This window comes from Elaeis guineensis, chromosome 13, assembly GCF_000442705.2.
Source record: "Elaeis guineensis isolate ETL-2024a chromosome 13, EG11, whole genome shotgun sequence".
Lineage (NCBI taxonomy): Eukaryota > Viridiplantae > Streptophyta > Magnoliopsida > Arecales > Arecaceae > Elaeis > Elaeis guineensis.
In genome coordinates this window covers 19,976,658-20,003,025 of record NC_026005.2, presented here as the reverse complement: position 1 = coordinate 20,003,025, position 26,368 = coordinate 19,976,658, and the positions used below count along the sequence as shown (strand labels likewise).

At 36.3% G+C, this 26,368-nt stretch overlaps 1 protein-coding gene across 4 annotated transcripts; it reads right to left on the bottom strand.

Annotated features, from left to right (window-relative positions):
- Positions 1-287: 287 nt before the first annotated feature.
- Positions 288-24,695, bottom strand: LOC105056304 (uncharacterized). 4 transcript variants are annotated; one of them, XM_073247660.1, is made up of 14 exons: positions 24,332-24,695; positions 23,480-23,531; positions 20,083-20,177; positions 19,728-20,005; positions 16,330-16,378; positions 14,068-14,141; positions 13,914-13,943; positions 13,718-13,813; positions 11,887-11,989; positions 10,307-10,401; positions 8,176-8,298; positions 3,099-3,213; positions 1,627-1,734; positions 288-1,541 (listed from the first exon to the last, which is right to left on the bottom strand). In XM_073247660.1, the coding sequence occupies exons 1-14, from the start codon at positions 24,647-24,649 to the stop codon at positions 1,386-1,388; spliced, it is 1,692 nt and encodes a 563-aa protein (XP_073103761.1). In that variant the 5' UTR covers positions 24,650-24,695; the 3' UTR covers positions 288-1,385. The 4 variants fall into 4 exon arrangements, 2 of the variants coding, with proteins under 2 accessions (XP_073103761.1, XP_010936753.1); XR_003802372.2 differs by having other exon boundaries at positions 1,426-1,541; positions 1,627-1,870; XR_002165917.3 differs by having other exon boundaries at positions 1,426-1,541; positions 1,627-1,852.
- Positions 24,696-26,368: the final 1,673 nt, after the last annotated feature.

Sequence of the window (26,368 nt, the reverse complement as noted above, 5' to 3'; positions counted from 1 at the left end):
TAAAAAAAAAGAAAAGAAAATTCTGTAAATTGCCAGAGGGCGGCTGAAGCTATCTCGTGGTTTCGCATAGAGATGAATCCCATCAAGTGTTTTCTTCCAACAATGCTCTTTTTCTCAGTTTAGCTGTAGAAAACTGACTCAATGCTAGAGATCTGACATTAACTCCGACGCCATCCAGTCGCCAGAAGTGTAGGTTCCAAGACATAAGACAATTTTACCCCGGTACTCATGCTACAGATACTATTAAGAAGTAACCAGTCCCCATCTGAATGTACATCATATAAAGCTTTTGAGTTAAAGACTTCTAGAAATTAAATAAATAATGGAGCTTCAATTCACATTTCACCATTCAAACACATGCACTCCCTCCCACCATAGCCGAACATGGAAATTAGCATGTGTACAAATGCCTAAACGAGACAACTCAACTAAGAAAAAAGAAACAGATCAATGGTAGGATTTTATGTGCAGCTATATCAGTTTTAAATATTGCATATACATGGACTGTACATTTTTCCATCAAAATTTTCACTTTACAAACTATGCCTGGTCAGAAGAGGAGCCAAAAGACCATCCCAGCCAAGCCTATCAAATGAATGAAAAGGCTATGCTAGCAAGTTGCTCGACTTGCTCAGCAGTGGCTGCCAGCCATGTTTATGCTGCAGCTTCGCTCTGTTCTATTACAACACGATCATGAGCAAATTGAGTCACCAATGAGAATTTGTTTTGCTAGCTTTCATAAAACATTGTCACCTCATTTCCTCTCTAAGCTTTAACCAGCCCCAATACACCTGGGCTTACACAAAGTAGCTAGTTTGTCCACAATGGACTCATGCAGCAAGTCTTACTCAGCTGAATGATTTAACATTATCCAAGAGCAAAATTGCCATGTCCACTTTTCTTCCAACAAGGTGGGAGCACAGTGAGAAGACATTGGCAGTGGCTGCCAGCCATGGTTATGCTGCAGCTTCACTCTGTTCTATTATAACACAATCATCAGCAAACTGAGTCACCAATGAGAATTTGTTTTGCTAGGTTTCATTTTCACATCATTTCCTCTCTAAGCGTGAACCAGCCCCCGATACCTGGGCTGGTACCAAGTAAATAGCTTGTCCACAATGGACTCATGCAGCGATTCTTGCTCAACTGAATGATTAACATTATCCAAGAGCAAAATTGTCCTGCCTACTTTTCTTCCAACAATGTGGGAGCACAGTGAGAAGACATTGGCAGAAGGGAGAGTACATTGGCTTAGATCTTTGGATTGGCAAGCCCATGGACCTTGACCATTTCTGTACATTAACCTTGCCCCAAATCCTACTCAAGATTATCTTCAGATCCATTAATTGTGCGTCCAAGCATGCCCAAGGTTCAAAGCATTGCTGTCAGTCATCTTTAGACTGCAGCGCAGATGCCAGAGGATGTGTTGGTTCTATTCTGCCATTCTCCATCTCAGCATTCTCAAATAATTCAAGAAGCAGATCCCGTATTCGCTTTCTCAAGCCAGAAGCATCTTCAGGTTGAAACCACTTGCGACCAAACTATAAAACAAAGGGTCAGTAAATGAAATGATTGAAGAAACATAACACTAAAATTGAAAAGCTCTATGAATTGTGGTTGCCTAACCATGGCTAGATCTTTCTTTCTTAGCCTTTCAGGAGCCTCTTCAATAAATCGCTCCATGAAGTAAAGTACAAATAGGCCACAATCATACTCATTGTTCTGCTGAGGAACCTGGTGGGAGAAGGCAGGTACTATCACTTGTAAGTAGTGTATCACCAGGGTAGTAAATTTCATCACTGCTTTAGAGAAAAGCATGATGAAATGTGATTGCATTTGCACTTCTAATCACCTATGGAAGGAGGAAAAACTTTACAAAACTGATGAGATTAGGTAACTTTCAATTTCACAAGCATGCTCACAGTCAGACTACAGTACACAACCAAGTACAAAGAAATATAATGTCGATTAGCTTATGGATAAATGTATCAATTAACCACACCATAACCTGATAATCAAACCATTCTAGCAGTAAAAGTATTCCAACTTTTTCATATGGTTAATGATATGTAGCCTTATTTTGTCCATGACCGGGTAGCTCTGCCTAAGTTGGCCAAAGGCTCAGAGGAAAAAGCATATAGAGTTCATATACAATTAACAGCAGGTCACAAGTGGCCAAGCATAAAATGAAAGCCAACCCTGGACAGATTGTATATGGCTCTTTTGTTACCGTGTGGTAGCTTGTATGTCTCGTATGGACAACAAAAGCTTTTCAGATGCAGGTGGCAGCACATATCAGTACCTAGTCCTCCAGATATCCAACAGAGAGTTGCAAAATTGCATCAAAATGTGCATGTGTCATGTAACACTTGTATGCTTAGGCCAGTTGAAATAGGCAGGGAAGGAGAGCTGATTGCAGAAAAGATGAGAACTGTTAAATTAAGGAGGAACCACAATGGACAAAACAGGGTTCTAGCCTTCAAGGTAATGGTAAATATTTACATACTGACATGCAAGCACTGCAGATATTTGAGCTAGCTAAAGTTCGTAATCGTGGCCCTAAGCAATGCTGCAAGGTTAAGCCCAAATGCGATATGATTAATTTCGACCAGCCATGGCACTTTCACATTTAAAATCTTGGACCTGAAATTATATGTTAAAGTTAACTTGTAGCTGCTGATGCAAAAACTTTTTGCCTTCTCCACATTCTCTCTGGTCAAGAAAGATCTGATGGCTTATTTTTTTCTCCCCTCCTATCTAAATCAATGTATAATATTTACAATCTTGTCAACTTATCACAGCTCATCAATATAAGGTGTTCAGGGACCCTATAAGGGCAATGCCACTTCTCAGGATAGAACCAAAAACAATCAGCTCTGCTATAACTTTGAGAAAGGACATCCATCTTATAGCAACCTTGTAAAATACATTCAGCCTAGTATTTGGAAGCAACTGCTGAAGCTATTTTCCCACCTAGATGATGATTTATGTGTTCCCTCAAAAAGTAAATTCGTTGACAAATCATTGTCAGAAAGCAGCTCAGATCATTTTATAGTGGCTACTGATAAATACATGAATGGATTAGTGTAGAGACTTACATCAATTTTTTTCTTCTCAATCCTTCGGGGAAGATGTTTCCATATCCTTTCTGAAATTGGAACATCTGGAGGAGGAGCATTTTGATTTATGTAGTTCCATTCTTCTTTTAGATATCTACAATAAAAAAAAAAAAAATGATTCCCAACTAAGGTTTGTTTAGAAGGTTTGAAAACATTCACTTTACTGTAAACAAGAAAAAAGGATATAATACATTATGAATATAAAAACAAGAACGTGAAAACATGTAGTTGACAGCATAAACTGATCAAACTTAAGAAAATGTTTTCCTCTATAGCATGTTTTCTGAACATAGAATAGCACAGCAATGACAAACATGTCAAGCACGGTAGTCCCCATGGATATAGTTTCATTCAACTACGTCAATAAATTAAGAATCTTGTGTATTACAATAATATGAAAAGAAGACCTCCATTCTGAGACATCAAGAAAATGCTAGATGTTCTTCATATATTACCGGCAAAGTGCACATGCATGATGCACAAGACATAAAAATAATACTATTACTAGTGGTGCATTGCATAGAATTTGGCATGCATATACAAAGTTTGTGGGCATGGTTCGCCGAACCAGCTCAAACTAGGCAGTTCGGGGCACGCCACTCCAGACCAGCGGTTAACCCGTGTGGTTTGGAAGTCTGATTCAGAACGCCGGCAAAAACGAAGCAAGGGGGAAGGAAAGAGAGAGAGAGAGAGAGAGAGAGAGAGAGGAAGGGAAGGAGAGGCGAAGGCCAGCGATGGCTTGCCGAGGCCACCGAAGGGCCACCAAGACTCCAGATCTCCGCAGTCCTCCGTAAGAAAAAATGAGAAACTGGGAAGAGAGAGAGATATAGAGAGAAGAGGAGAGAAGAAGGAAGGGAAGGCAACAGGAAGGCCGTCCGATGGCCACAATGAAGAGAGAGAGATATAGAGAGAAGAGGAGAGAAGAGGGAAGGGAAGGCAACGGGAAGGCCGTCGGTGGCAATTGTGGCCACCGGACAGCCCAAAACCCCCCATGGCTGCTGCAAGTTCGAAACAGAGGTTCTCGGATTTTTTTAAAAAAAAATATGACGAAACAGTGAAGCCAGCCATGGGGGGCTTTGGGCTGCCCAACGGCCTTCCCCTCCCTCCTCTTCCTTGCCTTCTCCTCTCTCTCTATCTCTCTCTCTCTCTTCTCAATTTTTCTTATAGAGGACCAGAAAGCCCAGGAGGCCTTGGCAGCCTCCGTGGCCCTCCGATGGCCATTGCAGGCATCTCCACTGCCCTTTCACTCCTTTCCTCCCTCCCCCCTCTCTTTCTCTCTCTTTTCCTCCTCGGTTCATCCTCCGTTTCCATGTCGGTTGGGGTCCGATATAGTCCGGTATGAGGGCATACCAACTTGTACCACCGATCGATCAGCACGATGCCCGATTTCGAGTCAGCAATCCTTGTTTGAGAGTGTTGATAAGTTTTGATGGAGTTGCAAAAGAAATGTTTTTTTTATTATAAATAATTAGTGTAATGACATTTTCATGATTAGTTACACATTGCACGTATCATTAATTAATGCTTTCATAGTCATGGATATGAGTAATTATAGTATCAAATACAAACTCATAAATATGGGTGTGGTACAATCATAAACCTGAAAAATATGTAAAATTTTATATGCAACTTTTTCACATAATCATTCAAATATAATGATTTTGAAATACCAAAACAATTATAGAACAAAATAAAATTGTGGTAGTAACTAAAACAACACTTTAAATTTTCTCCAAAGGAAAACTCCCACATACTCCAACAAATAAATTAGCAAAAAAGGCAAAAATATAGATAATAGCAAAGCAACTAATAGAGCTTAGTGACAATCCATGGAACTCTTCCCTAATAGCCAGAACAGAATCTAAATCTTAAATTCCAGCTCTGCATCAAATCCATGTGATCAAGATGATAGATGCAGACATACATATATCAGCAATACTCCATTTGCATCCACGTCCAATAGATCAAATAGATTCAATGCCCAACCCAATTCATCCCACAAAGAAAATAGACAAATAAGATAAAAGCGAATACCAGAAAAGAGTCTTTTGTATATTCTTTTCCCAGAAATAAATTGTGAGCACCGCAAATAAATTTGTGGGCCAAAAATTTACTCAAGTAGACCACCAAATGAAAAGGTGATCACTATCGTGTTTGTCCATATTACTCAGTCCCATAAATTAATAATGAGTGCATGTATCATATACCAGGTCACATCACTTGCTCATTGTAGAGATCCTTTCTCTGCTGTTGTTGTTCTGCTTTACAGACAGTACGTTTTCTCTCAACCATCATCTCATCTGTTGCTTTGCTTTTGCTTCAAGGGAGATGCAATTTCTAGCTAGCCCTCTCACCACCACTTACCCCAAAATAACATGGTATCACAAGCTTATAATGTACTCTATGCATGCCTTACTAAAAATAAAGAAAGAAATTTGGAAATGTAAATATGTACGGATATTTACATATCATAGTGCTTGCTGGCTATGTGGATTTTGAAGAGGTAGAACTGTAGAAGCCTTCCCATAACTATAGTAGCCTTTTTATATTCCACTTCCTTAAATATTCTTTTTTGTCATCAATATCAAGAGTCTATTTATTACTCCAAATAAATATTTAGAGTAATAAAAAGATATCTCTTCAAAAATCCATGTGGCATAAGAGACCAAGGTATTTGGCATTTCTTAATTTTCCTGAAACACTTACATGCTGACTAATAGATGGCTTTACCTTAAGGATTTTTTGTTGAATAGATGGCAGGCTTTTAAAAATTTTTAGAAGGCTTTCAATCAAGGTTTATTTATCGCTCTAAATAGACATCTCTTCAATCTACATGGCACAGAACACGAATGTATTTGGAGCTTTTTAATTTCCTGAAATACTCACTTGTGGAATTTTCTAAGAAAAGATTAATAGGCAACTTTGTCTTAAGAATTTTTGCTCAATAGATGGAAGGCTTTTACTACAAACACTTGGCAATGTTTGCTAATGTACACTTGGCAATGCTATATGGAATCCCTACTGAAAAGACCAATTTTTATATTATATATATAGATTATCATGGCATAATGAGAGTGTTAACAATCATTTCAGAGACCGATGTTTTAACAGAACAAAATAATTAACACTCTAAAACTTATTAAGCTATAATTACATTTTAATCCATAAAACCAATCCTAAATTATCAGGTAAGATTTTTTCCATCTTCTGCCAGTATTGATTAAGGTTGATTAATGTGTATCCTAGATATGTGAGCGATCAAAGCAAAGGACATGTAAAATTTCTTATTGCTTGGTAACATATAGCTATTCATAAATGTCACATACTTGCCCTGTGATGTTATAACAATCTGATTGCCGAAATCACAGATATCTCTTCAATCTATGCAGCATAGAAGATGAAGGTTTTTGGAGCTTCTTAATTTTCTTGAAACAGTCACATGTGGAATTTGATTTTATTCCCGTATCTCTCTCAGTTATTTCAATCAAAATTCTATTTATTACTCTAAATATGTATCTCTTCAATCTATGCAGCATAGGAGATGAAGGAAACTGAAATTTTCTAAAAAAAGATCAATAGATGGCTTTATTGTAAGGATTTCTTGCTGAATAGATGCAGGCTTTCACTATGTACACTTGGCAATTTTTGCTATGTACACTTGGCAACCTTATATGCAACCCCTATGTACACTTGGCAACGTTATATGCAAACTCTGCTGAAAAGACCAACTTTTTGTATTATAGCTGAACCTAAATTATATTGGTAGCCTCAAAGTCATAAGGCAACCACATATCAGTCTTCAAAAGACCGTTTGACCTAACCAAACAGGGTAATCATTTGAGTCAAGAAAAGTCAAGCGAAGTGATTCATTTACGTCCATATAATGCAAATTTTTTCACTTTTTTGTTAAAAAGAACTCACATGATCAATATTTATATGCTAAACTTGTGGCCTCAATTGGTCGAGTTGGATAATGAAGGACAACATGGCTAGAAAATACAGGTTGGTAACACTGGCAAGAAGATAAAGTGACTTTCAAGTTACATGCATTTACATGCATGCATGTATTCATCAATTGTTAGGGTCTAATGGGAGTGCTAGAATCTGGTTTTGATGTTAAATATTTTTACTCCATTTTGTTGAAAATTTAGGTTAATATCCTATGTTGGGCCAATGAATGGAATTGATTGAGTAATTTTCACATCAAACAGGTCAGATGAGATTGTTTGAATATATAACCACTAGAAGGATGAGATGATTGATGTTTATAAATTGAAATGCACCAGTACTACTTGATGGCAATCAGCAAGGTTCACAGTACCGAGCATATACCATACTGTACCAGTACTGAACCAAGACTAGGTATAGAGGGCATATGGAGTTCCGGTACACCAAACCAACCACCATACCAGACGTGCCGGCATTGTACCAGCATGGCACTTGTATGAGGTCCAATACTGAGATGGCAAACATTGGAGTCAAGGTAGCTTTTCATCAAGCTTCTAAAGAAACATGTACTGGAAAGCAGCTACTGAGTTAACTGCTTTTGATATTTTTAAGAATTGATTATTCCACCTTTCTCTTCGAGAATGTCTCTCTATCTTGCTATGCATTTTGAGATACTGGAACTTGGGAAGTGCATCAATCAATTCACACATGGAACATGAAAGTTACAAACAAAAATTAGCTTCCAAAGAAAGAATTGATGGATGAAGGGCACTAATATAAAGATGCAGCAAATCAGAACTGAAACCAAAAAAAAGCTTGTTAAATTCAATAAAATATAAAAACTATATGCATATAATGATATTGTATATACATATGTCTATATGTACATAAGAAAGTGGACAAACATTAAAATAGAAGATCACAATGATAATAGCCGCAAACTTCCAAGGCCCATTATCTTTAAGTGAATCAAATATTATATACAGACATATAAAAAATATCTATAGGAATATAGGATAATATATGTACATTATTTATATATGAAAGTGCACAAGATCAAAATAGAAGTTCACAATGATAATAACTGCAAACTTCTAAGGCATGTTACCTTTCAATGACATCAAAAACTGAATAACTACTGTGAATCCCCAAAGAGTCCAAATGAAGAATAATAGGACCAGATTCATCTTCTTTTGCTGGTATACAAATAATCACCAAACTCCAGTGCCAACTGATTACATGAAAACCAAGAAGTTTACCAAAGAAGTCAGCTGAAATATCAACAATGATATTTCTGTCAGAGAGGAAACCAGGTACAGTTCTAATCAATTGTCAGGCCATGTCTGTAGAATTAATTAATACAAAAAAAAGGTTCCTACAAAGGAAACATCACATTAGTACAGAAATAACAAAGTAGGAAAGTAGAAATGAAAACTTGCATGTGATCAATCTTCAATGTCATATCTGAAGCAACGAGAGGAAAACCAACAAAAAGTTAGATATGTTTTTTGAATTTCAGATAAATAGAAGTGGCTTTATGCCAGGATAATCAATTAGAAAACTTCTAATTGGGTAACTGATGGAATACTTCAAAGCAAAGGGGAAGGTTAATGAGAGACAATCAACAAAGCTTATCTAATTAATAATGAGGATGAAAGGCATATAGAATGGGTGACTGGGTATAATCACAATGTCAAAGACGTGCACATGAGACATTTGGCTAGAAACTTCTTATGGAGAAAACAAAAGTATGGTAACCGGCAATGAGCCATCAGGGTCAACTTTGTCTGATTTGCCATACTTATGTTATATTAGTTATTTATGCATTAACTTTTCACATTCTCAAGAGAGACCATACTGCTTGTAGTTGACAAAAGGCTCATGATGAGATTAAATAAAGGGTGACATTGAAATGCAGCCACAGAATAATATTAAGAGAATCATAGGTGGGTGCTCAAAAGGCAGCAAAAACTGGGGACACCAAAGAGCAAGAATGTGAACTGTGAAGAAGGCTCAACAGATAAGGCAAGGATTGGTTCAGAAATTTGGATCAGGATAAACTCATATTGTAAGTATCTTGGTAAAATGGAGTTTGATAATATGAATACACTGAATACGCAGCAGTCAAATTGGCTTTAGTTTTAAAATTTCCCAGGCATAGGCACAGTAAAATGGAGCCTGACTGTTTCAGGAAAATGAGAATGCTTTTTCTCAGCATCATTCTGCATATGTACGATGTGACACGATGCTGACATACGATTGCATAAATTACAAGTTTATATAGGTTCATCAATTAGAACTCCAATTAAGCCTAAAACTCAAGCATAATGTGCCACTGATTTAGCCTAAGTGGAGAATTTCCATTCAGGAATTGAGAGAAACCAAGAAGCTTCACATCTGTTACACGCACAATAAGCACAGGCAGAGCAACAGCATGTTTGGTGCATTGCATGAATGAAAGATGAGATGAACAAGCATCTTATTTTGCAAGGTGGAGTCTAGAATTTAAGAGACCTTTCAAGAGAAGCTACATAATTTATATGGATAGAGTTATATGCCGAAGGCGACTTGGCAAAATTGAACTTTCTGCTATGGGCATCACTTGTGTTAAGAAAATAGATTGGAAAATAGGCTCGCAGTGAAGCATGCCATCTTCACCACAACCTAAGTTAGATTTTACTCCTGCATATAGGAAGGAGTTATAATATTATGGCAGCTCTAATGGGCAAACACCTCGTCCCGCACAAAAGAAGTTATCCTGAACTCTAAGGAAATGTCATTGAAATTAGATTATCTTTTACTGAAATCACTATCTACCTTTAGTCATGGCATTGAATTTCTATTTTTTTTATAAAAAAAAAAATCAAGTTTTCACAGTGATTGACGGGGATAAAAAAAAATATCATAAATAGGAAGGAAACCAAATACCAATAAACTCTAGCCAACTCCATCTGGTATTGTCTTCTTTATCATATTGCAATTGTTGGTTATGTTTTGTGTTGTGATGCCATCAATTGGGCAAATACTTAAAAGCTCAGAAAACTTAGGAGAAACACCCTTTGAACTCTTCATGAAGCCTCATGACAATCTTTCTAAATCTTCACACTCATCTATTCTCATATGTCTGGCCTTAGATTTAAAAAAATGAAAAAATCCAGCATGTTCTAAAATATGAATTTCTACAAAAATAGAAAAAGATGTGCCACTAATCATACATATACAGATAAAAGGGAACTTACTCTCCATGTATCGGCAAGAAGACATAAGCCTTTTGAAATATATTTACACCTTTCCACCACCTCCTCAATTTTACAAAATATGCATTCCTATCTCCCTACCAATTACAAAAATATAAAATTAGAAATATACATGATTAAATTTGCTTTAATTATTTGATAATATTGAAACAGAAAATGTAAGGCTAGGAGTAATGGGTTACATAAACTAAGACAAGGACAGCTACTGAAAACTAAAGAAAAAAAAGGACCAAGGCACCAAATTCGAAGTGGCACACATTTAAAACTATGAAGAATTTCTAAATCAGACAAACAACTTATGAATCTTTAGGCTTCAGAATCTAGCTATAGGATTATTACTGCAAATGTTGGAAAAAAATCAACGTTTTAATCTTCCTCATGAACAGAAACACCTTCCTAACATGGTTAGGAGTAATAATTTGCATTAATGAATCTAAGGACAGCTACAGAAAACTAAAGCAAAAAAGACTGAGGCACCAAATTCCATTTGATACAGGTTTGAAACTTTGAAGAACTAAATCAGACAAAAAGCAATTTGTGATTGTTTAAACTGTGGAATCAAGCTATAGGATTATTACCAAAAATATGAAAAGAAAGAATGTTTTAATATTATTAATGAATACTGTCCTAGTGTATCTACAAGGCATGAGTATGATTCTATGCGAGGCAAATGATTTCTCCGAGAATTAATAATTTTCTGTAAAAGATTTCTTATGAGAATTCGGTCTTAATATTCTTAATGCACCATCAAGCTAAGCATTAAAAGTTGCTTTATATGAATCACTTGGTTAACAGCAAACTCTTAAGGAACAAAGGAAACCACCAAAGCAGAAGTACTGGCTGCCTCTTTCCAGAGGATATGGAATGAAACATGAATTGTCTGAGGTTTTAATATAATGGATTTAGAAAAGAGGCTTTTTTTGGAAAAAGAGGCAGGTCCCCAACAATTGTAGTCAAGAGGTGAGAACAGAAATGCCTCAAAACTGAATGGCAAAAATAAATTAAATTATATTGAAACATGAGCACTAAGACTTTCCTTTGATTGACCAGTAAAAAGAGGTGTACTACAAGAAACAGTAGTGTATAGTTTGAATCTGACAACCCAAAAAAAGTCAAATTTCTTTTTTGAGGAAAAAAAGCCCAATTTCCTAGTCAAATATGAGTGGCACATGCATATTTTATATTTTTTAAAAAAAATTCAGAAGCTGAAATCCTTGGACCTAAACTGTAAAATAATAATTGAACTTCTGGTCAGAGTCGTGATAATATTGACATAGTATGTCTAGCACCAAACCCTCAAATTGTATGCCGCTTCAAGAAAACAACCAATGTGCCTTGCTATCAGGATGTTTACATCCAACTGTCTGATCTCAAACCTTTCCCTGACTAATGGGTATAAGAACCCATGGGCCTTCACAGTTTTATTCAGATCTTCCATCAGGCAATCACGTGACATATCAATATATATACATCATACTTCCTACTACTGCATTCCTTTGGCTAAAATGCAACAGATTCATTATTGCCTCAATGTATTGATTGAAGAGGGAAAAAATGTTTACCTTGCACGAAAGAGCCTCCTCAAGTTTCTTATAAAAGTATGTGTTGAAAAAATAGTATTCTCCTCCTGGTCTACCTACCGGCAATACCAACCTTTGGAGGTACCTACAAAACAAGGCATTAGTAAAACAGAAATATGTCTGTGTATGCACACATGCTTGTCCATGTGCAAAACCTACAGTACAGTTCCATGCATAAATATATCCATGGCAGAGGTAAGATAATGAAAGAACTTACTAAAGTAGGCATCAAGTAAAAGTTAAGTAATGACTTTATAAAATCTATATATTCTTCATTATTTTTAAAATAGTTAAAGTATACTGAATTTCAATTAATTTTAACTATTTCGATCATTAAAATATTTTTTAGTATTTTATAAATGGTGAGTTGTTGCTAATTTGTTGAGGAAAGAATTCATAAAGGCATCTAGATTTATTCCAAGAACTGATGTCAACATGGGATCATGCAGCATGATAATATGAATCTTTTTTGGTCACCCTCATGAATTAAGAGTGACTAAATTATCTTCACTAGATGACTCTGCCACTTGAGCATGTGCCCTAAAGCCTTATAGATTAATCTGCAACTTGTTTAATTCAAAAGTGGATGTACATTTGGTCCCTATGTTCTACTTTCAAATTAAATTAAATAAGTCGCAGGATTAATGTAACAGCCTTTGTGGCACACGCTCAAATGGTAGAAGTCAATTCTAGTGAAGATGGTTCAATCACTCTGAATTGAGAAGGGTGACCAAAAAAGATCCGTATTATCATGCTGCATAATCCATGTTGACCTCAATTTTTATGGAATAAATCCTGATGCCTTTGTGAAATTCTTGTCGCAATAAATGAACAACTCATCATTTCTAAATTACCAGAAAATATATTATTGATCTAAAGATCTATAATTAATTTAAATTCAATTTTGTTTAATCTTCTTAAAATAATCATTTATAGACTAAAGAATGATAATTACATCAAAATCAAATGGGAGAATAGCATTATGAAAATGATGATCCAATATTCCAACTTGACCGAGTTAAGATCTTAAACAAAGAAACATTTACAACGCGACTTGCCATTTTTCTTTTTCTTTTTTTGACTTTTCAATTCAAGCGACTCACGAAAGATTTGGCAAGTTTCAGCTGAGTTTTGTTCATTTTTAATGAGTTTTTTGAGTGTATACTCTCTTAAATATGCAAAATTGCATAAATATTGTTGCAAAGTTTCTATTTGCATATATACCCTTAGAAATAATTAATTTCGCATGTCTATCCCTCAAGGGTTTTTTAGTCATTTGAATTTTAAACTGCTTATTTCTTAATAGTGTTAGATGGCATAGGTACATATGTAAAAAAGAAAGAAAACGAAGGATATACATGCAAAACAAGTGTTTTATGAGGGTATATATGTAAATAGCAACTTTGAATGGGTATTCATGCAATTTCATATATTTAGGAGGCTATACGTGCAAAAAAAACCATGTTCCAGCAATGTGGCTCCAGTTTCTGCAACAAATGGTTTTTTTTCTTTTTTTATCCTTCTTTACTTTTAGCAAAATGAGAAAATATTATTTCATAAGAAAAAAAACATTATCAAAAACTTGTTATGTAAAAAAAAATACTATAATGATATGCAATATGAAGATTTCCAAAAATTTTTTGATTTATGACATCTCTTGATGTATGGTGGCCATTATTTTAGCTCTAAGGTTTGAATGTAGAAAATAGGACAGGAGATAAGCATGTTCCACTTCATCATACTTTTAGTGAAACTGTACAAGTTGGTTTAGTTCAACCAAAAATTTTGAAAGTGCTAACTAAATAATACTTACTGAATGTAAAAGTTCATTATGGGTGATGATAAATACGATTCAGGCTCGAGACATTTTAAGTCTGCATAAGCAATCTCAACAGACTCAGGATCATCCCTGTTCAAAAAGTACAGGACAATAGTTTTAAATAGTTAGAATCTGGAGCTGCCATTGAGACCATTAATCAGAAACAATTCCAATTCTAGAGAAGATGTACCTTGAAGGATAATAGATTATTGCCTCCTTCCTAGAGAAACGACAACATTCATTAATGTAACAGCCAGATCTCAAAAAGATAACTGAACATTAGAGAGAGCGAGAGAGAGAGATACAATATGTAGACAGGATGCTACTCAGAACAAAGGATTCACCATTTATCAGAGTCATCTATTTGTATTGGCTGTACAGGTTGAATTTCTTCATCCAAGAGGACCACCTCCTGAACCTGTCTTACAATGTCAAAATGATACAATCAAACTATAAGTAACTATAATTCTAGACATAGCAAAAGCTGAACTATTAATGGCCAACATACAGCTAAGTCAATCCACAGATGTAAATGGACCAATACTACTTTTGTCCAAGTTAAACTATCGATAAAACCTGTATCGACTAAGCTAGAAGCCTAAAACAATCGCCATTATATGCTAATAATTCATTCATTCAGCGAAAAGAAAAGAAAAGAAAAACAGAGGAAATCTATCAGCTATACTTGATTTATTGCCCGAATATTGCCTCAAAGCCTGTTTTAGTGTTTAGTCTTCATATGCATTTTTCCTTCCAAAAGAGATGGAGTAGCACCACTGATAGAATCATAAGTCTGCACTACATAGACATCCATGAATATACACTGATGGGACAAAATTTAGAGTGGATAATTTAGAGGTCCATTCACAAACACAATATCATTTGAGGAACAGATGCAACGATCTGGTGAAGCTACCTTGATGGCAAAGTCATAAGTTGTAGAAACACATACACTTTAACAAAAGTTGGATTTCCCAGCCCCATGACCACTTCTTGCCAGAAGCAATCGCATTACGATGCAAAGAAAGTGATAAGAAAATTGTGCTTGCAATTGATAAATGTGCTACTCCTTTTGATTGTGACATTCTTCATATGTTCTGTACCTTAGTAGGACTCTGATGAGTGCAACTCTATGGAAAGGAGATTGCATTTCCAATCCACAATAAGAAATAGCTCCTTGGTAATTGGTCATTGGAGTTGGAGGCGAGTGCTTTATAATAGTGATATGCAGGTTACATGGAAATAAAACTCAAATAACTATGCAAATAAAAAGTTCAACGGTGCTTGATACATTTGAACATGGTTATGTTTAGTTGCAACCTGTGATATTGTGATATGATATGTGTAGGTCCAACCCCTTAATGTACATGTTAGACATTACTGTGATAGCCAAATTGGAGTGTAGAGGAAAACAAAGACTAGATAGCAAGTGGGTTTGTTAGACTTAGGAAAGGTGATAGTTATAGTAATTATACATACATAAACAAGAAGTTCAGCAGTGCTTTATGCATTTGAACATAGAGATATTTGGTTGTGACCGGTGATACTGTGATATGGTATGTGTAGGTTGAACCCCTCAAATGTACATGTTAAACATTACTGTGATCCCCAAAAAAGGTTATAGGAAGGGTGATAGTTATCGTAATTATACATACATAAACAAAAAGTTCAGCAGAACTTTGTGCATTTGAACATGGACATAATTAGTCATGACTTGTGATACTGTGATATGGTATGTGCAGGTCCAACCCCTCAAATGTACATGCTAAACATTACTGCAATCCGCAAACTAGATTGCAGGGGAGAACAAAGACTAGACAGCAAGTGTATTGGTCAGAAAGTAAGGTTTATGAAAGGCATATGGGAACTAATATACCTGAAAAAAATTACTGACTTCAAACTTCAGAGATATCTTCAAAAAATAAGTTGAAAAAAAAAAATAAGTATTGACTAGATCACGAGCTTAAAAAATCAAATAAAGTCGCTTAGAGTGTCAGTTTTTGATAGTGCTCCATACATTGCCATTAGTATGTATAGCGGCTATCCAATAAAGTTGTCAACTGATCATTATCAATCATGAGTACCTGGACGGTATCACACACATCTCGATAAATGATAGGTCACAGGCCCAAAACCAACCATGAGACTTGGCATATATGTGAAGTGGCAAGACAACATTTGTACCAGTGTCATAAAAAAATGTACATCAAAACACAGCAAATAGTGATATAATCACGTCAACATAGAACCTTGCAGGGTTCGGATATTGCAGGAGACAATAAAAATCTATAGATATAGCTACAGCATGAAAATAATCAAATAGAGTTCAAATATGTTCAATTTAAGTATGAAAGAATTCAGGCCATAGGGAAATAAATTCTTTTTTTTCGAGTAAAAGATATAGAGATCAATATATTCCAGAAGCAAGGCAAAAAGAAAAATGCATCTCACCACAACCATAACAGAACAATGTCTGTAAAACACCTTTGTTAATATTATAAATATAAATTCTGGCAATGAATAATATAAATAATTTGACACACAATAACTGCATGAACAACAATATTGAAATAGAATGAACCACTGCTTAAAACAATGATAACCACCTTTTTTGTCTTCAAGTTCAATGAATCTCTAGCTTCAGAAATTCTCCTCCTACAAAGGGTATCAGACAACACATCAGAAAAGTATCACAATAAGACATGAATGGACACTAAATGGATATTCAACAGCATACACACACACACACACACACACATACATACATGACAACAACATTTTGTCAACTATGTTCATGCAACATATAACCTCAAGAGTTAATAAATAAATAAATAAATATCAACTAAATCTGACCTTGATTTATATAAATATGAAGGTTCAAAATACCAAAGATCAATGCATATTGAAAAGAGTGGGTGTAGAGGTGCACTATTGAGGACCATGCATATCCAGTGGGACAGTAAATAGGTCCCTCCTTGGCAGCATATTCAAGAATTATCCTGAACAAACACCAATCGCTCTAATTATTTTTGAATTTATATGAATTTTGCTTCGTATTCTGGTGATCAAACCAAAACCCCAAAATTTGTTAATCTTGATCTTGGATTCATGCTCTAACATATGAACCTGATGATCAGATAAGGTTCGTACTCAATTTTACAAAGCTTCCGCTTAATTTCATTTGATCAGTCATGAGTTGCTGGTCGACTTACTGATGAATTTTTAATAAAAAAAGGTACATGGAAGAAAACTATCTAGTTAGAACGAATTTCTAGCTCGCAATATGATAGTAAATTTGTCGATTTGAAGTGAAGCCCCTGTCATAGCTTGTCCCCTCTTTCTTCCTCTCGTTTCCACCTACAAGTGGTGGAAAACAAAAGAGAATCACCCTCTAAACCACTTCCCAATGGTATACAAACATATTACAGGATTGGGAGTGAACCAAGATTGGCTTATGGTGAAATAACCATGATCAGCCCTCAAACAATTCGATCCATCCTTGAGGGTGGTTAGGGTGGTTTCAAGTCTTTTAACTATTTGTCCCTAAAATAGTCTTGATTTGTGTATCGATCCCTCCATTTGTCATATTCACACATCTCAAATTCATCTCTACCTTTCCCAACAAAAGTTTGATCACCTCTATGTTCGATGAGCATCAAATTTAGACATGCAACATTGTTATAGTTCTCAACAAGACATTTTGTTCCATGTTAACCTCCCTTCTGTATCAGATTAATAATGAGTAGAAGGGCTTATCATGGTCAGAAGAATTGTATACTCATAAAGAAGATCCTTAACAAGATGTGAAAATTTATAACTGCTCAAACTATCACCATGATCCAAAAAGCCATGGTCATCATATTGCCTTGATAATCGTATATTCACTAAATAAAAGAAAATAAATATAAACAAAAGCATGATCAACATGTTTTATACATCTATCTAATGTTAGACTTGTAATTCCAATCAAGGGTTATTTCTTAAAACCTCTACAGCCTATAAATTTTTTTATATGTTTCCTCCTATTTTCAGCGGAAACTTTTGCCCCTTCATAGCTGGGTCGCTACTCATTGTTCACCCTCTAGTAAATCTCAATCAATTTGTCATTACTTTATCCTCAATCAGGGACTCAAAAGTTTCCTCTAACACCTATTTCTGAGCATTTCTTGAGTTTATACAAGCCATCACAGCAACACGAAAACAGATCAGTTAATGAGAGAACAGCAGATAATGGTCCACCCAAAATTCAAAACTTTTTTAAAAGGTTCTAAACTGTATGAACTATAAACAATGTTAAGGATTTCAGAGAAGGAAGTTTCATGCAAAATGAAATGTCATAAAAACATAACGTGACAGATAATCTGGTTACATCCTAATGGACATAGAAAAACATAAGCTCTTTCTTAGAAGGCCAAACCTTAAATACGACAAAGATAACCGATCATGACCTAACGCAATCAAAAAAAAAAAAAAAAAACTGATCATGACCTAAGAAGCAATGATAAAATTAACCATGAATAATCAGACCCTTTCCCCTTCTGAGGTATGCCACCTACCGTATAAGTTCCTTGTTAAATTTAAAGCTACTATCTTGCAAGCAATTCCGCTTTTGTGGGAACAGAGATCTCAAAATTTCATATAATCATCTGAAACTCAAGTAAATTAATTGAGAATGTTGCTTCTGGTCCTTCGAAATTGCAAATTTTCTAGTTTTACGGAAGGTGAGGCTTTAACAGAATAGCATGTGCAAAAGTTTCCACTTTTGCTAGATCAACATAAAGAAAAAAACAAAGAAGTATGAAATTAGTAAAATCTAATTCATACAGCATTACCAACGAGTGAAAAAGAGCAATAAATCCTAATCAATGTACACATCTTGTTTCAACACTTAGGTAAGACAACATAGGGAACAAGCTTATCCAAAAGGACAACATTCAGTTCACCCACATATTTGAAGATAACAATTATGTAGAAAAGGCTAGAGATCTGAATATATTTGATTATTGTATAAGACAAGATTTGCAGACTTGGTACTGGAACCCATGCCGGCCGGCCGACGGTACGGATATGTACCGGACCGGACCAGCATGAACCGACACAGTGGAAAAAAAGCGAATTGGGAGGAGGGAAAAAGAGAAAGAGGGGAGGGGGAGGGAAGGGGAGGAAGAAAGGGGGAGGGAGGGAGAGTGCGGCTGGAGGAGACGCCGCCAATGGCCACAGGCGGGCCACTGGCACGCTTGGAGGGCTTCCAAGGCTCCACTTCATCTACCGATCGTCGATCGAGAGAGAGAGAGAGAGAGAGATGGAGAGAGAGGGGGGAGGGAAAGAAAAGGAGGGTGGGAAAGCCGCCGAAGAGGCCTTCAGCTGGCTGTCGGATAGTGCAATCGCAGCCTCCGACGCTGCACGCATGAAACAGGGATGATCGTACCATTTCACATTTTTTTTTAAAAAAAATGCGATTATAATGAAGCCGGCAAATCCATTGCCCGCTTCACTGTTTCTTAGATTTTTTTTTTTTTAATTCTCAAATAATAAAGCCGGCAAATCCATTGCCGGCTTTACTATTCATTTTCGTTTTCTACCATCCAATGGCCATGGTGGCCACCCGACGCCCTCCAACAGCCCATCCACTGATCGCTCCTCCCTCCGATATGGTCGGTTCCCCCTCTCTCTCGCTCAAGTAAATGTCCTATTGGGCGAGCCAAGCTGCGAAGGCCTTCGTGGCCCTCAGTGGGCCACCATTGGCCTCCGACGGCATCGTATCGTCTCTCGCTCCCCTCCTCTCTCTCTCTTCCTCTCTTTCCCTCTCTCTCCTCTGGTGTGCCATTTTCCTCAGCCAAACCATTCTAGTTTGCTGCCGGGACAGCTCAGAACGCCCTGACACGTCCGGTTCGGCATTCCATGGTACAAGAAATCACATAGAATAAGTTTGTACAGCCGATAAAAAAAAGCATTAATGAGAAAATGAGAAATATTAAATAACAGCTAGAAACCACAAACTCACTTTCTAGTAGAAGGGCTGGAATAATTTTCTCCCAAATGAGCCGAAGAAGTGCTAAAAGATTCAAAAGCCTGGAGATCACCATTAGGAGCTCTTTGTTCATCTTTGTTGGCAATGGTGGTAGAAGATGGGAAAGGTGATTCTCTGGTAGACATTCTAGCTGGTTGTGATGATATCTCTTTTGGCTGTCTTCTCTCATGCATTTGGCATTCGCTTTCACTTGAACTTTTGCACTTGTTCAGAGTAATATCCCTCAAGTCCTTGTTAGACGTAGCATCTGCCTGAAGAAAAGGAAGTGAAAATGCCTTCACCAGCCAAGCTGGAAATATTCATACTTTAAGCAAAGATAAACTTTTACCTTGCTCTGTAACTTGTGGAGAAATTGGAGTGCAGACGAGGGTTGTGAATGTGATACAGATATTTCAAGACTTTCATTGGATTCTTTAGTCTTACCTGAGAGTAAGAGATCACAGCAATTTGGTTTATAAAGCAAAAGATATGATCGATATCAATATTATCAGGTGAAAGTTGAAAAATAACAGTTTCCCTGTTCAGAAAACATTATCAAAGAAGAAACCTATTGCCAATAGTCAAGGCAGTGGTGTATCTTTACCAGCTATTTACGTTTTTCTATAAATATGCAATCATACCTGCTAACACAATACACTAGAGCTGAAAGTTTATTTTGCCTTCTTTAGTTCACTTATTTAGAATTATTTATTTAGTTATTTAATACATGGTCATCTCCTCATGTTTGAGTTTTTTGAGGTTGCCATACAAATTCTTCAGGACATATAGAAACTCAACACATGTGCTGCATCTAGGCAGCACTGTGTTCACCAGAAACGATTAACCAAGTCCACATAACATGGATTTGAAGTCATATGATGACGAAGTCAGCATTAATTTGATAAAGGACAAAAGCAACACTTGAGAGCATGTGAAAATGACATGTACAAGAAAATGGCAATTCAGTCAAAAAGCAAACAACATGACAAATTGAAGATACATTGATAAATGCAACAAAAAATGCATTGTGTTTTGCAGGAAGTCAATCCAATATAAAACACATTAGCAAATACATAACAAGATTTTCATTAACACAACTTCTTTTTAGTCTAGATAATACAGAAAAGAGAGTTTCCTAATATCAGCCTTCACCCTTGGATTGCATTTTAATGGCCATGAAGACAGCGACTTGAAAGCACATAGCATCAGTCATGAAGCAGGAAACACCACCATCTTTTAGGTTTTTTCTTCCCCCTTCTCCCTGCTTCCTCCTCATTTCATCCCTTTTTTTAGTTAAACCAGAGAGGAAATCAACTTTAAAATAAGTTTGCTTCTGTTTTAAAGCAATGACCATGAAGCCTTGTCAATTCATATAGCAATACCATTTCCTCATTTATTATCCAATAATGTCCAGCCCATTAATACAAGTTCCCTTTGAATCCTTTTCACATATTAATCCATATCCCTTGATACAAGAGGTTGTTTCTGGACATCGACATACATAGGCTGCAAACAAATTTAGTCATTCATGAACAGCTTGGGCTCAGCTCGACAAGAGGCTCATTCAAAATCATCTCATTCATCTAGGAAATGAACCCAGCTTAGAAGCTAACAACCAAAAAAATGCCAAGCACAAACACTTTAGCCTTGTAAAAATAAATATAGCTAAGTCCAGCTTGGCTCAGCTGGATACCAATCTCTTTCAAACCAAGTCCAATTCAAAAATAAGGCTGAGCTTCAAAATGTTTTGTTAAACTCTACTAGGGCTCAGCTATCCTTTCATGTAACAAGCCATGCCTGAGCAGCTTAGTAGTTGGCTTAGCTCTGCTAATTTGTAACCCTAGTCATAGTCACCAAAGCACTTCATAGGTTAGAAGGTAATTTGGTTTCTTTCGTTTATCAACATCCTGAGTTCCTTATGATGTACAACAATGATATTTTTATCATACATCTCCCACAGCATTGTCATCTTCTCTAAGGAATTAATTATAAGAAATAGTAATTATTGACAGTGGAGCAAAGGCAATTCTCTGATTTTATTGTAGAATTTAATACTAGTTTGCAATTGCCCGACGATCCACAACTAAGTTGCCAAGTTTAGACCCCCAATTAGGGTTGCAGTTGGGTCAAGTGGGTCTACATCTAGCTTAGATCAGATCTGGCATGAGTTGGCTTCACATCTAAGACTTAAGCCCCCATCCGAACCATGCAATTGGTGTGTTGAGTCAGATTACAATCAAGTCTCTGTTTGTGTCATTTCCAGGTCAATCTCAATTAAGAGGGCTAAATCTAGATTGGTTGTAGTTATAGTTATTTTTCATCAAGCCTGGTTGGTCCGTTCAAATCTATTATAGTGTGTCCATTTAGGCATGATTTATAACCTAACCTAAATGGAGTACCAGTCTTAGATTGGTACCAAAGACAAACCCATGAGTCTAAACTTTCGTATGGGCCGAGTCTAGCTCAAGTCATGTGTGGACCAAATTTGGATCTTTGCAAGCCATCTTCATCTCTAAGCATGAATGAAAAGATAAACCTGACAGAACCACTGTTTGTGCTCCGCCACGTATGTGACTAAACTCCTAGCCACCAGCATAAAAAGATGGGTGGAGAGAATATCCCCATAAACCATCCCAAAATCAGAAAATCTCTGTGATTATCTTCAATGAAGATTTAAAAAATATTGTCCTAATGTAGTTTTAAGTTCACATAAACCAAGCTTGGGTAGAACTCCATTGTCATAAGATACATGGGTAGCACCTCCTTGTTGAACATAACACTAGCTTTTGCTTAACCCATTTTATGAATAAAACCCTAAAAGTTACTTCTATTTCTAGCTTGAATACACTAATAGTTGATCTTGGCGGTAAAGATCAACCGTCCGAGCACCTTTCTTGATCTAGTTACACAGACAAACAAGAAAGTCATGTAAATCCTATTAGCAAACTTGTTGTCATAGAATCAAAATGCACTCCACTTCCTCGATATGAATGGAGACTGGAAATTTGTTGCACTTAACAATTTAACAAATAAAATATAGGAGCAAGAAGATTTTGTGTAACCAGAGCATCTCCAGAATTACCTCCCACATTTTATGATAACAAAGAAAATTCATCTAGCACATTACACTATGTTCACTTAAATCAAGCATAGCCATTTAACTTATTAGTCTCCAAATTCTCCTCCAACTCTGACACTTCTTTCTCCATGCCTGTCAAGGTCCAAACATTTCAATATCACTCCCCACAAACTAGAGTTGTATCAAATTTCTTTGACAGTGTCATAGAATTCTAACCTGTCGGAACTCCAGAGAGTGTGCATTGTCATTTTTTTTTCCAGAATGAACTCATTAGTAAAATCATCAGAAGTTCTCATACAAGGGAAGTCCTAACCAACCTAAGAAAACCTTAAACAGCATATTGTACAACGATGCATTTTATACAAACAACATTTTAAAATATTGAGTATATAATAATAAATTTGCATTGATAATGCAATTGGCATTAATTTTCCGATTCCATAATTGTACATTATTTATGAATCAAGAATCAATACGAATTCAACAAGTACTAGGGATACTACAATTCCTAGAAGAAATAATAATTTAAGGCATATCCAGACAAATACACAAAGATAAATAGGATATGCTACTCCAGTCAACATGGAATAAACAAAAATGAATGCTATTTTTTAAATTAATGGTCATTAATGATTTTAAAAGTATGTGGGAAAAGTTTGAAGCGCACCAGATGATTTTGTGGTTCTTGATTGTGCAGCAGCGTCATGTTCTCCAACATCCTCAAAAAAGTGAAGCAGAGGAAGAAATTTTCAGCATTATGTTCAAGAAATTAGTAAGCTAAAAAAAGGTAACGCATTAAACATGAAATTTGCTGGTCTATATAGCAACTCTTTTCTTAAAATAGAATTATGCAGCAAGCTTCTATTTTATCTTAGTTTCTCAGCCTCTCAAGTAACAATCTCACTATCTTATGCCAACTAAGGAGATTTATTTGCAAGAATCACTCAAGCAGGTTTTCTTTCTCTCTATCTTCTAACTTTCTCATTTTACGCTATTTTTTCTCACATTCGCACAAATTGCTTGAAGGACTTTGTCTTACTCAAGTAGGATCTTGCTTTTTTCTCAAGAATCCCTCACTCGGATTGTCTTTCTCGTTATCTTCTCGTTTTCTCATTGTCCTGTATTGTTTTCCTTTCTTTGCACCAATTTCATTTAGGATTCATCTCTCATTCCCCCGTCCTCTCTCATTCTCCACTCTGTTCCAGTTTATCAGATTTTTTAATTAAAAACCCCTTTTTCTCAAGAATCTCCATTCCGAAACCCTTCTTCCCTCGGTGGCTTCTCTTCCTATCACTCCTGAAACCCACCAGCCGTCATCTATCCTCTTCATTCCCTGGAGCACAAAAGCTTCCTTTCCCTCTTCATGTAAGCATCATCCACCTCGTTCTGGATCCCCATCTCCATCCGTCCCCTCCCTTCCCTCAAAACCGATCCAAACCCAAAACCCCAACTCCGAATCCCACACAACCAAACGCTCAATCTCCAATCTCTCCCACCTACCCATCAACCAATCGTATACCTTGCGGCGCGGCGCGAGCTTCCGGCGGTCAAGCTCGTCCTGGAGCTGCCGAAGGTGGGCGCGGAGCTTCACGCCCTTGTCCGGCAACCGGCCCGGCATTCCGGAGGAGAGATGACCCGCCAACCGCTGGATCTTCTCCCGAAGCTGGTGATCGGAGAGCTCCGCCACCACCAACGCCTCCGACTCCCCTCCACTGCCGCCATCGTCTCCGCCGCCTCCCGCCGCGGAGACCTTAACCACCTCGACCTCCGGCGTCTGCGCGTCCTCTTTTCCAGGCAGCGAATCCCTCCGTCGGAGAGGGAGACGCTCGTTCGCCATCTCCGCCAAAAACCCGAGCGAATGCAAGAAGCAGGCGTGTATGTGTGCGCGTGTGAGAGAGAGACAGAGAGAGAGTGTGTGGTTAAAAAAAGGGTTTTGGGTGCTGGCTTCGGGGCCCACGACGCATGCACGCAGAGCGTAACGGAAAATAGGACCGGCAAGGGCAATGACACACGAAACATAGGAGCTGGTGATTTGTAATGTTTATGGTGTTTCCTACATGCAAGCTAGTGCATCCAAAGGGATTTAATTTAATTGTGCTTTACCAAAAAAAAAAAGGATTTAATTGTGTCCAATTATAAGTAAACAAGGGCTATTTACAAAATGATGAATTTGCAGGGAACAGATGTGAAATGAAGAAAAAAAGAAAATTTCTTTGTTAAATTCTATGGCTGAAATCATAATACCAATATATACATATCTATATTTATTTTATTTAATAAATATAGATATAGATATAGATATAGATGTTAATTGAAATGGATATAAATATAAATCGGATATTAGAATTATGAATATAAATAAGATAATTAAATTTTATGATTATAGAATAAAAAAATTTGGTGAAAAATAAATCAAATTAATAGTATATTAATATGATTATTTATTTTTAAAAAAAAATTATAAGTACTATGTAAAATTAAAAAAATTTATAAATAGAATAGAATATTTGGATATGGATTGAATAGTTGCCAATCCTTATCCCCTCTCTTTTTTTTTTGATAGATATAGATGCAGTTATAAATATTAGTTAGATTTCCAAATTTATATCTACATTCGAATAAATTTAAATATGAAAATAAATCTGAACGTACCTTATCCAATCCACTTTCACCCCTGTTAAGTTCCCTTTCTAATATGTAGTGAATGATATAGACCTCTGAGCATATATCTTTCACATGCTTCAATCTAAAATATCAATTAAATTTATCATGGCATTTGAATATTATAATTTACAAAGATATGGAAATAAAAATAATGATACAAGCAAAGCAAACATGAAAACAAACGCAAATATCACATATTACCCAAAAATCCATTATTTTGTTCCCATCATCCCACAGGGGAGCAAATAGAATGGATAGGAAAATTGCACATCAATGCCAAGAGCTCTATATGTGTTCCAAAAAAATTATCATACTAGTCATATAGACACAAGATGATTAGTTTCTTATTCGGAAGTACGTTAAATCCGACACGTGTTGGATCATCTGATGGTTCAATGTTGCGTGAGCTCTTGAAGATGTACATGAGACATGGGTCAATTACCCAGCAAAAAAAAAAAAAAAAAAGACATGGTTCACATGAGCTAATATGCATAACAAAACATAAACTTATAGTTGGCACGGTAGCAAGTGGCCGACAAGTTTAATGCTGGTTTGGGTGGAAGGTGGCTTGGACTACTACTGTTACTATTTATTTGAATCTCGCTCAGAGGAGTATATGCCTAAGATAACAAAGTTGAGTTAAAGTAGCAAAAAAGAGTGACGTAGAGAGTTTCTATCATTGGTTATTCATCACTGGGCATTCATCCGATCTCTCATGCGATGGTTCATGATATTAAGATTGGACTAGAGTAAGAAAGGAAAAAATGATGATTGGAAAAAATAAAGATAGAAGAATTTACTTGATGTTCGGTCCACATTAAGAGGGTCCAACCTATTGTTGCAATTTGGATTGGTTATGCAAAAATTTTGAAGATGGGTGTGATTGTTTTTA